The sequence below is a fragment of the Simochromis diagramma genome, unplaced genomic scaffold, assembly GCF_900408965.1.
Source record: "Simochromis diagramma unplaced genomic scaffold, fSimDia1.1 OVJJ01000131.1, whole genome shotgun sequence".
Taxonomy (NCBI): Eukaryota; Metazoa; Chordata; class Actinopteri; order Cichliformes; family Cichlidae; genus Simochromis; species Simochromis diagramma.
The window spans coordinates 5,591,075-5,607,916 of record NW_024387200.1 but is presented as its reverse complement, the minus strand read 5'-3'; the positions used below and the strand labels follow the sequence as shown (position 1 = coordinate 5,607,916).

At 42.0% G+C, this 16,842-nt stretch overlaps 1 protein-coding gene across 1 annotated transcript; it reads left to right on the top strand.

The window, feature by feature from the left end:
* The first annotated feature begins 993 nt into the window (after positions 1-993).
* snx18a (sorting nexin 18a) lies at positions 994-13,468 on the top strand. The gene is made up of 2 exons (XM_040050734.1): positions 994-2,926; positions 12,098-13,468. Exons 1-2 carry the CDS (start codon positions 1,417-1,419, stop codon positions 12,349-12,351), a joined length of 1,764 nt encoding a protein of 587 aa, XP_039906668.1. The 5' UTR covers positions 994-1,416; the 3' UTR covers positions 12,352-13,468.
* The last annotated feature ends 3,374 nt before the right edge of the window (positions 13,469-16,842 follow it).

The following is a 16,842-nucleotide window of genomic DNA, read 5'->3' as shown; positions in this document are numbered from 1 at the left end:
ATGTCTCGGTTAAATTATCCAAAGACTTATTGTATTTTTTGTAGTTTATTAACTTATAAGTTGGACATTAAACTGACTTAAAATACACAGAAGTAATTTCCCCATTGAGCCTTTAACTGAAAGTATGAGTGTTTAGAATGCAAACAAAGTCAGGATGATATCAGTATTTTGCTGGCATTACTTTTGACTGAGAAACCACCGAAATCCGAGCCTGACTCCTGATATCCGAACATCATTTGCGGTCTTATCTCAGACTAGCGGGTCTTGTTGTGTGCAAATATTTGCCATTTGCTTTGATAAGACTGTAAAATTTTAAGCATTGGAAAATTCAATGACTCCTTGGTTTGTTCTCGATTATAGCTACGATTAAGGACAGTGAAGTTAATTCCTCAATATTTTGAGAAATAAGTAAAACTTATAGTTTTGCTGGGAACACTTTGTATTTATAATCACTGACAATAAGATACAGCTTAAGCTTAAGCTGTATGCCATAAAAACATGCAGAACTAAGACTCCTGCTGTATTTTCATATACAGAAATGGATCAAAGTACTTGTGAAATGTAAATTGATGCAGGAGAATGGCCCCTTTCTTCTTCTTGCCCTTGCGCTGCACTGTTAATTATTAACTAGAGTCAACATCATCAACAGTCAGGCCTCTTTTTAAAAAAAATCATTAATAATTATGTATAATCTTAATTTGAAGTAGTTATGCAGTGAAGAAGCTCTGGGATTTGATGCCTATAATAGTCATTACTTTTCTGGAATTTGTAGACTGCATTTAGAGCGTTATAACTGTATGAAACGCCTCTTATTCACTAACACAATATGTAAAACTCCTGACTGTGACCTCAGCGAATACTTTAAGCCTTAAATCATGTGCTGAGGCTTCATCTTATCAGCTGTTATGTCTCTGCCGTTGCTCCCCGCAGGCGCATCGGTCTGTTTCCGATTGGAATCAATCAGTCATCGAGTCTAGAGAAACTCGCAGCGCTCACGGCAGGTTGATTTGTGTCGTCTGGGCGGATCGCGGCGTGCTGTTGCTCCACCCTCGATTATTCGGCCTGGTTGACGTGCGGTTGCTGCGCAGCTTGTGAAGACAGAAGCGTACGAGAGGGATCGGAGGGTGACTGCTGGAGCTCAGATTAGTGTTGTTGTAGAGAGGAAAGAAAAAACACTAATCCAGGTTTGCACGCTGCAGGATTACAAACACCCCAGTGCTTTTTTCCCAACACGGAGGACCGCGCTGAGAGGATCTGCTTGAAGACGCTGTTGTAGAAGTTTGTGCTCGGAGTTTTGAGAGTAGTTACTGTTGGACTGACCGAGCTAGCCCGGCTGCCCGCTGTGCCTTCCTCTGTCCCGGCCAGCCAGCCGTAAGTGAGCCCGCTGTCCTGCTCTCCTTCCAGCTGTGGTGAATCATGGCGCTCAGAGCCAGAGCGCTGTACGACTTCAACTCTGAAAACCCCGGAGAGGTGTCGGTGAAGGAGAATGAGATCCTGACTGTGTACAGCGAAAAGGACATCGAGGGCTGGTTCGAAGGGGTGAACGGCAAAGGGGAAAGGGGACTGTTCCCCGCTTCGTACGTGGAGATCCTGCGGAACGATGCCGCCGGCACCACTGTCAACAACAACAGCTGCAACACATCTGGGGACGCTAACCCGGACTTTAGATACGCCAACATCCCATCCGGAGGTTTTGACGGCTCTTATAAACCTAAAGTTGAGAACTTTTCTAAACCGTCTCCTCCTGGTTTCCCCGCTTTCTCACAGCCGCTACAGCAGCAGCAGCACGGCTACCAGCAGCCCAGCCAAGGCAGCGATGATGACTGGGATGATGACTGGGATGACAGCTCTACTGTGGCAGATGAGCCAGGTACTGTAGGAGGACGGTACCATGACTATGAAGGCAATGGACCGTCCACTTACAGAGTGACAACATCATCAGTGCCACGAGGTAATGCTCAGCAAGCCAAGAGCTCTGCTACAGTGAGCAGGAACCTGAACAGGTTTTCAACCTTTGTGAAGTCAGGGGGAGAGGCGTTTGTGCTCGGAGAGGCGTCCGGCTTTGTGAAGGATGGGGATAAAATCTGCGTGGTGATGGGTAATTATGGTCCAGAGTGGCAAGAGAACCCTTACCCATTCAACTGTGCGATTGATGACCCCACTAAACAGACCAAGTTCAAGGGCATGAAAAGCTACATTTCCTATAAGCTGACACCCACCCACACACAGAACCCGGTGAACAGGAGGTATAAGCACTTTGACTGGCTGTATGCTCGGCTAGTGGAGAAGTTTCCCGTAATCTCGGTGCCACACATTCCAGAGAAGCAGGCCACGGGGAGGTTTGAAGAGGATTTTATCTCCAAGAGGAGGAAAGGCCTCATATGGTGGATGAACCACATGACCAGTCATCCTGTCCTGGCCAGGTGTGATGTTTTCCAGCACTTCCTCACGTGCAACAGCACAGACGAGAAGGCCTGGAAGCAGGGGAAGAGGAAGGCAGAGAAGGACGAGATGGTCGGAGCCAACTTTTTCCTCACCATCAGCCCCCCGCCGGTTCCGTTAGACTTCCAGGAGGTGGAGAGCAAAATAGATGGATTCAAGACTTTTACTAAAAGAATGGACGACAGCACCTTGCAGCTCAATGCCACCGTCAGTGAGTTTGCCCGAAAGCAGATCAGTGGCTTCAAGAAGGAGTATCAAAAAGTAGGGATGTCATTTAAGGTCCTCAGTCAAGCCTTCGAAATCGACCAGCAGATGTATTCTGCAGGACTCAACCAGGCGATCTCCTTCACTGGGGACACATTTGAAACCATCGGAGAATATTTCGCCGAGCAGCCCAACAAGGATCTCGACCCAATCATGGATTTGTTAGCTCTTTACCAAGGACATCTGGCAAACTACCCAGACATCATCCATGTTCAGAAAGGTAACCACAGTCATACACATTTACTAGATTTGTGCCCTCTGAGGAGCCTCAGCTATTTTGCTTTACGTCTTTGGATCCTTGAGACGTCAGTGGGGAATTTATGATGATTACGCAGTAAGCATAAAGACCAAACTGAACTACAAAGGCAGAAAACTATCAGATACACACAATTCAAATTCAGAAGAATGTGCTTAAAATGTTTCATAATCCCAGTGACCCACATATACACTTCAAGTAAAGCAATATGGCAGCTGTGGGATCATTAAGACTTCAGTTTCAACCACAAGTTTTTCTGAGGTTTCAAAGTAGAGAAATAAGCATCTTTTCTTGCTGTGACAAGATAAACAGGGTCATTTTGTCTGAGGCATATTTGCTGTTGTTAAACTGCAGTCAGGTTACTACACAGGCTATTGCACTTTGCAAAACAAATAGCCGTTGTTTGCATTTGGAAATTGGCTTACATGCTGCTGCCTCTGTTTGTCCCACCTGTTGATTGGGTGGAACCCTTCGGCCTATGTTTGAGTTTCCATTGCTGGTGAAGCATCACGTGTTAGTGGACGGAGAGAATGTACTTCCACGGTGAAGCCTCGTCAGTCTTTGCACAGATTAAGTCAATTGTTAGACTAATCTAGGCCATCCTCCTACAGTACCCTGGCCCAGCAATTGTTCATTGTGTGGCAAAATGTCACTCATAAGAGGATACACTGTTATACAAAAGAAACTGTGGAACTGCTCTCACAACCGCTGCCATATATGCGGTACAGTTAATGCAAGAGAAAAACAAAAAGCAAACCACACCTTTGGTCTGTAGGTCATACCTGACAGACTGCTTTCCGCCTTTGTAGATACAAACTGAAAGTCCGGCCTCAAACAGTGCAATGTGGGACATGACAGAGGACACGGGCTAGTGTGCTCTCACAGGCTAATCCTTCTCATTTTTGTCCACAATCCCACTAAAAACATCTTACTTGATAAGACATACAATTTTACAAAAGATGCTAAAAATGGCATTTTGCCAGTGCCACTGCCTGTGCCCCCAAACCACTGGGTCCTTTCACTCCACAGTCGATGACAGAGAGTGAGGAAACAGGACAGACTTTGTAGTGGCTGCAGTGGGTTACAAACATCCCAGTCACTTCAAATCAAGATCACCACGTAGGCCACATACAGCTCCAAATAAGGCGACAGCCATTCACACAGTCTGGTGTGATAAGCCCAGCCCAATTCCACAGATAAGATATTTGGAAGACCTTGCTGCAGGCACAATGTTGAGAAAAGATCAAGGAGTAGTACAAACACACAGCGGTAGACGAAAAATAAAGCTGAAGGAAAAGACGCGATATGCAGGAGATTAAAGGAAGAGCATATTGAATCTAAAATTGCTTTGATCTCATCTTGTTCCTTTATTCTGAGTCCAGTTCAGCCAGTTTTTTTGGGTTTTTCTTCCACATGAGCTTTCATTTCCTTGTAATCATTCTTGTAGCCAGTAATGAATTTCAAACAAAATTACAAGTCTGTTCCAGCTTATCATACCTATTAGAGGCTGTAAACATTTATAATCCTACATAGAAGAACAGTTGACGTGCTTACTGTACAGCCAGTATTTTCCAAACGTGTGCTTGTTTATGACACCTGAATTGAAGCTTGTCACTCAGACTGCCTGAGGAGCATTAAATGCAAATATCTACTGCAAAAGTATTCACGCAGGTATCATCATATTCAGCCTCCAGTGTATATTTATGTCTACTCACTTTAGTATCTTTTATAATTTTCCATCACTTGGCAACGGCTACTGCTGCAGCAAAGCACTAAAATTAAAAAGTTAAAAATCTATCTATCTATACACACACACACACACACACACACACACACACACACACACACACACACACACACACACACACACACACACACTTAGCCTCTCTCCACACCTGAAAAGAGGACTGACCACATCCTTTGTTGTCAGAAGCCAAACTGCACGTTTCTGGAGAAGTGGTGCACAAGTGAAATTGGCTGGGATTGAAAGACAAAAAGTTAAGAGGATCTATATCATGTTCATTTCCTGTTTGCATTTTTCTGTGTAGACTCCACTAGAGTAGCTTCACATGTTCAAAATAATTCTTTTGTCCAGCCCCTTCTCTTCGTCCTCTGTCTGAAGCAACGCATTTCTACTTCCTTTAAAGCCCGCTTTCTTCTGATTGGCTGGATTTTGTAAACAGAAGATTAAAACACCTCTGTGCTCGCAGACGTTTTATGCCTGGTATATCCATATTAAGCAGAATTTATGGTTCAGCATGTTCAGTCTGTTGGCAGTGTGGGGATGGCCTGTCTACCTGCAGAGAGCTCTGCTGTCAGATGGAGGCAGTATACAAAGTATATGGTGCAAACAGTCTGCAGTGTTATTGGTCCATCAGCCAGCCATGGAGAAAGGCAAAGTTATAGCATATAAGAGGCTGAAGTGAACTCTGAAATAGAGTTTCTAGAACACGGTAAAGCCTGAGCTTATTCCACACAGGGATTATTTGAGCATACGCTAACCCCATTATTTGAAATTTTAGACATATTTATGAGCATCCACATGATAACAGCTTAGGGAAATAATGACATGTAAACTTTAAATCGCACACAGAGAGACAAATCACAGTGTCTTGACTCCCTTATTGGAAGCTTATCTCCAGAGGTAGTCTTGCACTGATATGATGGTTTCTATCTCGAAACGAAACATACCAAAGCAGCTGCTTGTCAGACTTTATCAATACCTGCATTCCATTTTTAGCCTCCTGTTCCTGTCTCACTGTGGCCAGAGACTCCAGACAGGTTTGAATGCAAGTGACTTGTGAAATGTGAGCTTTCCCACAGAGGGACATTGACCATCACCCTATTGATCTCCACCTCCGCAGGGACCAGATTAGCTGTTAGAGTGCAGCCTGGCAGCTATAATGCTAGCTCACACTATTGACATCATATATGGCTTTGCTTTCCAAAGCTGTTTAGCTTTACTGTAATCTAATATTGACGCCCTAAGTATTGTGTTGTTTCTAATAACTTGAACCTCTTAAGAGAAGAAAATGTTTATTGTCAGAAAGTTTATTGTTAGAAAGTTTATTGTTTAGGGTCTTACCATGCAGGATTAGTGATGAGTACAATTTGTGTTGATTGTCAAAGAATCTGCAGCTGTTTTTTAAGCAAAGACAGAACAATTCAAATGTTTTTGATCAGTTTAAATAACATCAAAAGAGAGGAAACATGAATATTAATATTAACAAAGAAAAAACCCCAACTTTTGACTGTATATGTTTCAGTCTAAATTTGGTTTAGCTGCCACCAGTATGTAGAAGTGAAAGCACATCTTTTTTTTTTCTTGTGTGCTGACCTTCTGCATTAGCCAAATTTAAACAGAAGACACTTCTGCTGCTGAAAGTTCCTGTTCAGATAAAGCTTGGTGTGAAAAAAAGTGATCTTGTAATTGGTGCTTCTTTAAGGAAAACACAAAAGAGCACAACTTTATGCTCTGAGCTGCGTAGTCACAGTGATATAGTCAGTAATAAGTCAGTAAAAATGCTCAGTCACAAAGTTTTCATGTTTATGAAGGAGGAGGAGTAGTACTATAGATAATACATCATTGTATTTCGATGTAAAGAGGAAGTTGACTGGTGTATGCTATCTATCTATTTTAAATCCCACAGACTGTTTGCAGAGCACAAATTCAGTAAGGGAGAACCTAGAAGTCAAGCTGAACCCTTAATACATTTTCTTTTGCCTCCTTATCCTTATTCACATTTTTTTATTTATGCATTTTATTCCCTCCTTAATTTTACCAGTTCAGCACATCCTTAAGATCAGTATTTTCTCTGCTCTCATCAGTTTTTATCACCACATGGTGTTATAAAACAATGGCAGGCGTGCAAAGGAAAGCATCGATTTACAAGGATGTCAGGCTTTCCTGCTGAGTCAGCCTTTCAGCGTGCACTCCTGTGCAAACTCTGCGGGTCTGTTCTGATATATTGTTAAAGCCTATTTAAAAGTCCTCTGATGTGCAAGTGGGTGACAGAGTGATGAGATGGGCATTGCAGCTGGTTGTGCAGGTCACAGGCTCGCTGTAGCTTGGTGTTGTGTAACTGGTGATGATATAAGACCTGAAACGGCTTCCTGCAATGAGCCCAGGAGGGCTGGGTGCCACCTCCGTGCGGGGAGGACTTCTACACAAGCGAATATCAGGACTAACCTCGTTCATCACAATCTGTGATGTTGGGTTTGTGCATCTATTTGTATTTATATATCTAGCAAATATAAAATAAGCTTCAGCTCAAATATAATGAGTAGATTTTAAAACTGGAAGGTAAAGAAGCCATAAGGAGAAGTAAGTAATAAGAACTAATGAGAACTAAGACATCACATACAATTTGAATATTAGAGTTTAGAACTAAACCGAGTGTTGAAGAAATAACTAAAGAAAGATCATCCTGCTCACTATTTTTGTTCCAATAAATACACTATATGTACAACCACAAATTGGGGTTAACCAGAGCAGCAGACCGAGCACAAGACAAATGAAGAAGAGCGTGCGTGCAGGGTGGAGTGGGTGGAGACGAGTATTAGGGGTGATGCATGACAGAAGGATTGCAGCAAGAGGGAAATGGTAGTGAGAGCTACTGTGGTGTATAGTTTGGAGGTGGTAGCACTGATAAACAGGACAGGAGGCCGAGCTGGAGGTGGCCAAGTTTTCATTGGGCGTGATCAGAATAGACAGGATTAGATATGAGTATATCAGAGAGACAGCTCAGGTCGAGTGCTTTGAAGAAAAAGTTAAAGAGGAAAGGTTGAGATTCAACTATAAGAAGCAAATAAGCTTCATAAAAATGTTGATGCATTGAAAGAAATTCTCAGGTTTTTAATGATTGACTCATTTTACCTGGTGTAACTTATAGCACTTAAATAAGTAGCCAGTGTATGAGTGCTGGCAATAAAAAGACAGATTAAGAGCAATAATAATGAGTCACATGAAGACTGCTCAAGACTCCTTGAGACATGCATGGCTTTCCATTAATCTGATGGCATTTCAGCATGCCAGCCTCATGTCTGATTGAGCACCTGCTGACTTTTCTGTCTGAGTCGTGCAGCAATCACACTAAGACCTGATTTTTATTTCTGCGGGGAAGCTTTGTAAAGCCTACGATGTAACCTAAGGAAGTGGCCCACGTCTCCGCCAGCATTTATGCTTGTGCTGATACATTAAATGCAGATTGCCTCATGGTCATGTCCCAGTGTTTTATATGGGATGCCAGTCAGAGAAGGAAATGAAATTCCAGGTTTTTTCCCCCTCCTACATCCGGCTGCATCCACCCAACCTGACCTGACATTTCTAAGTAGGTGGCAGAGTTTACAGGGTAGGGTTTCAGAGGGGTTTTGCACTGAAGCATAGATCCCCATTAAGTTGGACCTGCTTAACATTTTCATATCATTTTTAACACAGTATTAGCCTGAACTGCATACAGTCACATTTATAGACTTGTTGCATGATTGGGTCAAAGTTTATCAAGCCCAAATTTACCCAGCGTACCAACGTTATTGTAAGACCTATGAAGTTTGCAATGTTGCATCTTCCACACCTGAAAAAAGCTTCTCTCTGTGATCAGCAGCTCTGTTTGTGCAACAGGTCTGCAAAACTTACTTGCAGCTGTGAAAATCATGTAGCTTTCCATATTACACTCTATTGACACCATATCTCTGTGATCAAACTCTTGTCTTTTTCAAAGTCTCCATGGTGACAGTTATTCTGTCTTAATCCATTAGTGGGCTTTAAAACAAAGGAAGCCGGAGACCTTTAAGGTGCAGGTAAACACCATGTTTCCGCTATCATGCCGTCCATCAGTCAAATTTTCAGTTTACTTATTTAAAATGTTTCAAAATTGAGATCACGACCTGGAATTTTGACCTATAGATTGCAAACATTTTTTTCAGTGGTGGAAACAAGCATCCATACTTTCAACATCTGTGGTTAACTTGATCTGGGTTTTTTTTTTTCTCATACCCTTTCACCTCTCTTTCTGTCATATTCAGTCCGCTGTACATCACACTAATGTCAAAGATCTGGGTTAAACTTCAGCTGAAGGAACTATAGCCAGAAGGCAAACTGAGCAGATTTTGGTGGGGGGAAGGGCAACGCATTGTCTTTTTTCAGGGAGGATTTTCAGCATTTTTTTCTCAGTGTGATCAAGTTTGGTCTTTGGTCTTACAACTCGAGTCTAAGAAAAGAAACTTAATGGAAACAAAAAAAGGTAGTGACTTAGGTCAGTGTGCCCTTTGTGGTGTCACATTTCAGGAAACAAGTAGGCTGCCTCTGAGTTCTTGCTGAGTGCTGGTGACTCAGCTCATATAATGACAAAAAAAATTCCCATGACACAACAACACAGGACGTTTTGCGTGCCTTAAGGCCACAAATCACACCTCCAGACTCTGCTCTGAAGCCAGGATTATAATTGGCCATGCTGTTCACGCTATTTCACCGCTCTTGCTACATCTCTTCAGTGTCAACACTCAGTAACTTCCACATATAGTACGTCTTACACTGGTTTCCCACGTTTTAAAGCATGGGGCAAACCAGTGTTTCAGCAAGGACCAGTGAAACACATGTTTAGAGCACATTATTACTTCAAACTATTCAGGGCTAAGTTACTTTGTGAATAATTTTCTTAAGTGTTTGGTCCATCAAATGCCAGATCAAAAATTCCAAACACAGCATCATATTTTGTCCACTCAACAATCCATAGAAAACACAGGGAACGAGCAAGTCTTCACAATCAGAGACCTGAACCACATTCAGGGATTTTTGACAGCATACTTCAGCTGTAAAGCTGATTTCATGCTGTTTAAAAGTCTAACTGAAACATTGGGGCCAAATTCTAAGAACCAGGAATCAAAAAATGATGTACGCACACATAACTTTCATGTCCGCATCCTCACCAGTGGGTCCATGGTCTGTGGCTTTCCTGTTTGCTACCAGCTGTGATATATGACCATATTTAAGTAGTGAGTTCAGAGAGAACATCATTTCCCACCACTTTCTCGCACCGTGCAGCTTAACATCAATTTCTCACGACATTCATTCCTTTCAGCTGGTCAGCAGTTTGATAAGTCATCAGCCACGAGCTCCTGTTGTTGTGACTCTGCTTTCCGCTCTCATTGAACCATCTGTCTGGAAAGCCGGAGGCTAATTTCTTATGTTTTGTCTCTTTTGACTGAAGGCTTGTTTTGTGGCACTGAAAAGGTAGTACTTTCTTGTAAAGGAAGTGTCAGTTAAGCATGAAATGCAGAAATGCAGGGCTGTAAACCATCATTTCTGGTGCTCTAATGCCACAAGACCCCACCACAGCGATGATAGAAAGTAGCTCTTTGTGCATGTGCGACAAACTCGAGCAGACATTTGTGCAACTTTCAGTATGAGTATGATTCTGTGGATTTGTTGCAGTGGGTTTTCGTTAGGAGTTTAGTAAAGGTGCAATCTTAGTTTTTCACGCTTTCCACAAATGCACTGCAAACATCCAACAGTTGATGTCAAACAGTTATTAAAATGAGTGCACTCCTAAATAGCCCTGGTAGTTGAGAGAAACTGCCAGAAAAATCCCTTAAATGGTTCGAGGCTTTGAAATGACTTAATAGATATTTTTAGAGTTGTGCTCCTAAATATAGATACAGAGAGCCTGTCTTGCTCATAAGTGTTCCCACTATTTTTGGTCAGTTTGATAAGTTAAAGTTAAAACTTGACCAAATAAGATAGGTCATGTTTTGTTTTGGTTTTTTTAGGGGGGTTTGTGCTAAAAAAAAAAAAAAAAAGAGTTAGAAAAAAAAGAAACTTGTGGTTTTGTTTTGTCTGGTTGTGTCTGCATGGGTTTTTTTTTTTTTAAACTTGACTGGAAAACTTATATGTGCAGTGTATGCTAACAAAAATCTGGGACTTTCTGGAGTTTTGTGTAAATAAACAATTTGTACAGCGGTTGAACTCTTATTAGTTCAGAATGGTAGGAAAAATGAAGGTTAACACTGAAATTGAATTTCTTTTATTTCATCTATCTTCTCATCCGATTCAGATGGGGTGGACCCTGGATAGGTAACCCTCCTGTCACAGGGCTAACATAGACCACCATTATCACCAGTTAACTTAACAGACCTCCGTGCTGTGAAGTTTTAAATACATGCTCTCTCTACATTTTATTTCTAGCAACATATTTGCTCACTGAGCAGCATATTACATCAACTAGCAATTATTGTTTTTCCATTGCTGAAGAATAAATAACTGCCCAAATATAGCAACAGAGAGCCAGGCTACAGGTGTGGCCAATATCAGGTAGTGACAACAGCAACTTGGAACTTGGTGGAAAACCCATAGACGCTACCATGACATCACCCAGTGATTCATCCTTTCTATTGTTACTATTAAAAGGGACACTAACTATGGGTAGCAAACAACAGGATTGAAATAAAACGGGCCTACCAGAGAAACTGAATAACCTACTCCTTTGAGTGTTTTTTTTTTTTTTTTTAGTGTACACTCCGTAGGCACAGTCACCAAGCACAATCATCCCAACTCCACCTCTGGTCTGCACTTGTATTGTACATGAAGTCATTCATATGGTCCTGTCACGTGCTTTAACTGTGATTTTTCACTGAGGTAACAGTCATAGGGGAACCACTGGACTTCCTTCTTGGGTACTTCTAGGGATCACGCTGCAGGAGTTCCCAGTCCTGCGGTTAAATGTGCCCAGATGTGGCACACAGTGACTCAAAACAGACACACCCCTAACCTTGAATACATTTATTTAAAAAATATTACCCCAAGTGCTGATGTCAAAAAGGGGAAAATTTGCTATAAATACTGAAACTACTTCCTTGTTCCAGGCTGTAAATATTCAAAGTGGGATATAAAGTGGCCAGAAATTTGCATTTTGCAGTTCTGGTTTCCTCATGTTGAAGTCGGTGGGTTTTGAGGTGATTTAGACACTTTCATATTTTGTTCTACAACACAAGTAGGTCAGTTAATGCTCCACTTGTTAATTTTGTACTGCAGGTTTAGTGGTGTGGGTGCTTTTCGTGGACTAGAAAACAGAAAAATATGTATTAGTTTGATTAGAAAAGAAATTCTAAAATTCCTGCTCTTTTGAATCCCCCATACAGGAGCGCTGACAAAGGTGAAAGAGAGCCAAAAGCACGTGGAGGAGGGAAAAATGGATCGGGCACAGGCAGAAGGAATCAACGAGCGCTGCAACATCATCTCCTTCGCTACGCTGGCTGAGATCCAGCATTTCCATCAGATCCGCGTGCGAGACTTCAAGGCGCAGATGCAGCACTACCTACAGCAGCAGATCACCTTCTTCCAAAAGATCACGGGCAAGCTAGAAGAGGCTCTGCAGAAGTACGACAACGCGTAACGGATCGTTCGTCTCGATCCGTCGGTTTAGACCTCGCTGATTAATGGCCAAGCGCTCCCTTTGGCCAGCCTGCGGCATCTTGGCAAACAACAGCCAGTTCCTCACACACACACACAAACACACACATACACACAAACACAGACACACTGCTGATGCTGCTTATCCAGCAGGGAGGGATTTTAAAGGAGATTATGGTCCAGTAACAGCAAAATTTCAACCAAATCCAGGTTTCAGTGTATGTTGGGCCACATTTTCTTGGGCACTGGATGTCCTTGTTTTAGAGACGATGGGTACTTGGGAGTTGGGTTAATTCATTAAAAAAAAAAACACTCAAATTCTTTTAGATTTCTTGAGAATCAATAAAAATGATGGTGCACCAGTTTGGTATGTGGGTGAATTAAATAACCTTGTATTCACTGCTGCCTAAACATCTGGTGCGAGATTTCCTACATTAAGTGTTTTTAGCCTTAAAACTGAGGTTTGAACTGTTGGAGTGGCTGCCGCGTCAGCAGCAGCGGTGCTGTCGTGGCCAACACACTGCCTTCTGGAAACACTCGAGCCCTTCCTGCTACACTTCTTCTTGGACAAACAGGACAAAATGTTTACAGTCTCCTCACTGTCACCACTGTGTCGCTGTGCCTTCTGATCATGTATCTCTGGTTATTTTTGTTAATAGCTACTTCAAAGCTTTATATACTGATTGTGTAGAAATATATTGTATTTGTTATTATAAAGCTACAAATTTTGCAGTCTTTGTTGGGAAATGATATCAGATGATTATTTGAGGACTTGTTTCTTAACACTTGCAGTGTGACGACATCAGGATCAAAGATTACCTGCTCTGATAATGATCATGCTTTACTTACCTACACAGCAAGCTGATTTTAGGGGAGGATGATGATGGACACTTACTGTAACCATGCCGGTTTTCGGCCTTAGTTTTTGGGCGTAGTGTTCATAGGCAGGCTGTAAGGGGGTTCGGGGGTTCCTCACCTGTTTTAATAATGCAGTCCTTTTGATAGCACACTGATGTTTTTAACATTTACGATGCTGGCTGCATCGTAAGGAGATAAATGTAGAAGCAGAGAGGCAAAAATAAATTCCTTCTTCACAGAAATATTGTTTGGTTCTTTGCATTTCTCAAGTACTTGACAAAACTCAATCATTTAATCTTACTTGGTTAAAAGCCAGCAGATAATGGTGTATGTGCTGACAGTTAGCTGCCAGCGGTCCTTCGTCGACAGACAGGTCAGACAAGTGTCATGTATCCGGCTTAGCATTTCACAACAGCAAAATAACAAAGGGAGCGAACTGCACGGCTCTGTGCGTTTCCTTGGCCGCGTCCCCGGAGGACCTCTGCTGTGTTTGTGTTTTATGCTAAGCTCATGCTCAGCTCACAGACAGATCTGCTGACAGCACAGGAGCCTGGGTGGCCACATGGGACATCTGGCCACTTTTAAAAGTGTCTGCAGCTGTGTCACTGTAATTGCTCCCTGCGATAACATGTTCACGATGTAATATTTGTTCATCAATATTTTTAGCAGCCAGCGGGTGGCGACTCCTCTGGTTGCAAAAGGGCACGTGCTTTTATTAGAAGTCTGTGGAAAAACAGCCCCCGCTTCAGTTTCTCTGTGTCAATTTTCTGATGAGCTGATGGGTTCAGCTGCTAGTTTCAGGTCACACTTGCAAAAACATGAAGTTTAAATTGCAAATTACGGTCTGTGCAAAGGGAACTACCTGCATGTTTGTTTAGCAACCTAATGTTTGATAGTTGAAATCTGGTGATCAAAATCCACTTTGGGGTTGCGGAAGGAGATCATCCGATGTAAAACTTTAGCAAATTAAACCCCTTGTGACACCGGAGCGGCCAAAAGTAGCTGCCTCATTAGAGTTTGAAAGGGGAATTATCTAGGGTGTGACTGCTGGCTAACAACTTTTCAGTTTCTGGTTTCGAGACCTCAAAATGATGGCGCTGAAAATGCTCAACAAATGCTTCACAATTTGACTTTAGTAACCAGTGGGCGACATCCATCTTTTATACTGTTCATGACATAAATGTCTAACTTCTGTCTACAAAGTCTTGAAACATTCTCTCAAAATCTACAGCTATACTGGTGCTGTCAGCGTTAATCTCGTTAAAATGATGTTAACGCCATAACCGCATGAACGCGGCGTGGATATTTCTGCCAATTCAGTTAGACATCCCACCCCATTGCATCCATTCTGTACTGCTTATTCTTATCAGGGTCTTAGCTGGTTGTATCCCAGCTACAAGACATTATATAAAAGTTAGATTTATATTTTAAAAAAATGATGGTGATAGATGAAAAATCAGAGGATCGCTGAAGGTTTCATCCTCACATAGTAGAATATCTTATCCAGATTTACAAGAGTCCTTATCAAGATACTGGTCATACTGAAGTAGGAATTAAAACATGACTTCCTCTTCTGAGGTTTTTGTGGTGATGCTTCAAAACAATTGTTGAGACAATTCACTTCAAAGTGAGGGACAAAATGACATGTGGGAGCACTCGCCTTCTCTTTTCCTGTTTTCTTTAGTTTCTGTTGAAATCGTTTTCCTCTCCAGCACAAACTCAACAAGATCCGTTCAGCCTTTGGAAAGCTCATCCTTCAGGCGTTCTGTCAGTCTGCCAATGCCTGAGGAAATGGGTGCTCCTGTTTTTACATTTGTGTTCTGGCTGGCCTGAAGCTTTGGGGTTTCTGAGTGTGTAAAACTCATAAATATTAGGCAAAAGAGGTTCGTTGAGTAAGCTTAAGCACTTCTACTCTTTTTACCTGTGATTGTGAAAAGTACAAACTGGCATGATTTTAAAATCCTCCGTACACACACATTTATCATCACACGATTGTATCGTGTATTTGCAAGAGTGTGTCTTTGTCTAATGTCATCGTAAAGTCTGCAAATGTGATCTGAAGAAAAGGGTTGGTGGTGCTGGTGGGCGGTGACGGTGTTTCACTCACCGCAGTCTAGCCACTGCAGGAAACAAACAGCTCTTAACTGACACTTGGATTGCTTGTGAGACAGAACAGTGTCAGCAGCTGGCCACATTCCACAGAGAAAAAACATCAAGTGTGCAAAACCAACAACAAGCAGAGCAGCGCCGGAAATACCGGCCGGGGGGGTTAAGGGGTTACAGCATAGCACGGTGCAAGCGTAAATGCTGGTGAGTAAAAAACACGGAGTAAGAGTCGCTGCATTTCAACACTAATGAAAAACATCATGTGTCCGAAATAAGTTAGCGCTGCTCCTCTGAGACTTGGCTGTCTTCCTTTTGGATTTGCAGTGGATCTCTGGAATTCGCAGAATGTAACCCCAAATATATTCGGCACCCTTTCCAGCTGCTCTCACACAAGGAAAAAAGAAATACTTAGATAGCATGCTTTCACCTTTTTCATCAGCGAACAGCTGTTTTCACCTTTTTAAATTTATTTTTATTAAAAAAAACCATATTACTCTGTCAGATTTTTAGTAATGCTGACAGGAGGAAGAGTATCAGTTAATTAAAAGGCATTTCTCCTGCATATGAGCCGGCACCGGCGCTGCATTTAACCACATTAATGTCATTAAAACTGAATCAGTGTCTCGAGGTCCTTGCCTGTGTAAATGATATCTTTCAATATTCAGGTCAGATTCTACTGATTCAATTGGGACAAAAAACACTGAAACACAACCCTCTTCAATGAATCCTCCATAACTGGAACTTACCCTAAAAACCTGTGCAACGTTTCACATCTGCTACTCTTAACTCGTACGAACTGAATGGATCGCTTCCCTCTTGAGAGCTCTTGCACTCATATGACATAATTTCACCCTGAGTGCCTTTGTGAGTTTGACCCTGGCTTCCTCTTATTGCTCCAGCTCATTAAAGGCTTCCAAAAGTTACATTATAATACCAGGAAATGCCCTAAGGCAAACCGCAATGATTTCATCCCTCATATTTCCTCTTGTGATATTACAGAATTCAAAGAGGAACAACAAAACCAAACACAGCATTTCTGTTAAAGGAAATGGCTTGTTTCAAATGGCAGTACAATATTTCAAGCTAAGGTGCGACTTTGAAATGACAGAACATGTTGTTCCTGCTTGCCTGTTGAAACTGCTTTTGTGGCTTCAGTTGTTTCAGTAACGTATGATCTCATCTGTGTAATCCAGGACTGTGCGCTTGTACTTGGCAAAAGGTTTCTGGTGTAATTTCATCTTCTGCAAATGTGCAAAGAGAACAGGACAACTTGTGAAGATTTTAACACTCCAACGAATGCTTATAGGATAGAAAATAGTTTTTTTCTCTTCATCAGGTGCAGCATATACAGAAAACACTTTAAAAGATTAGTTCAGTTTAACTTGGTTTAAAACTACAAGACCATAAACCCAACCCATCCTTGTGGGTGTCTCATTAACTGCCATGAATGTAGAGTTGTGTGAAAAATGTAGTATAACCCGTGAGTCAGTAGCTTGTAGAACCTGCTTTA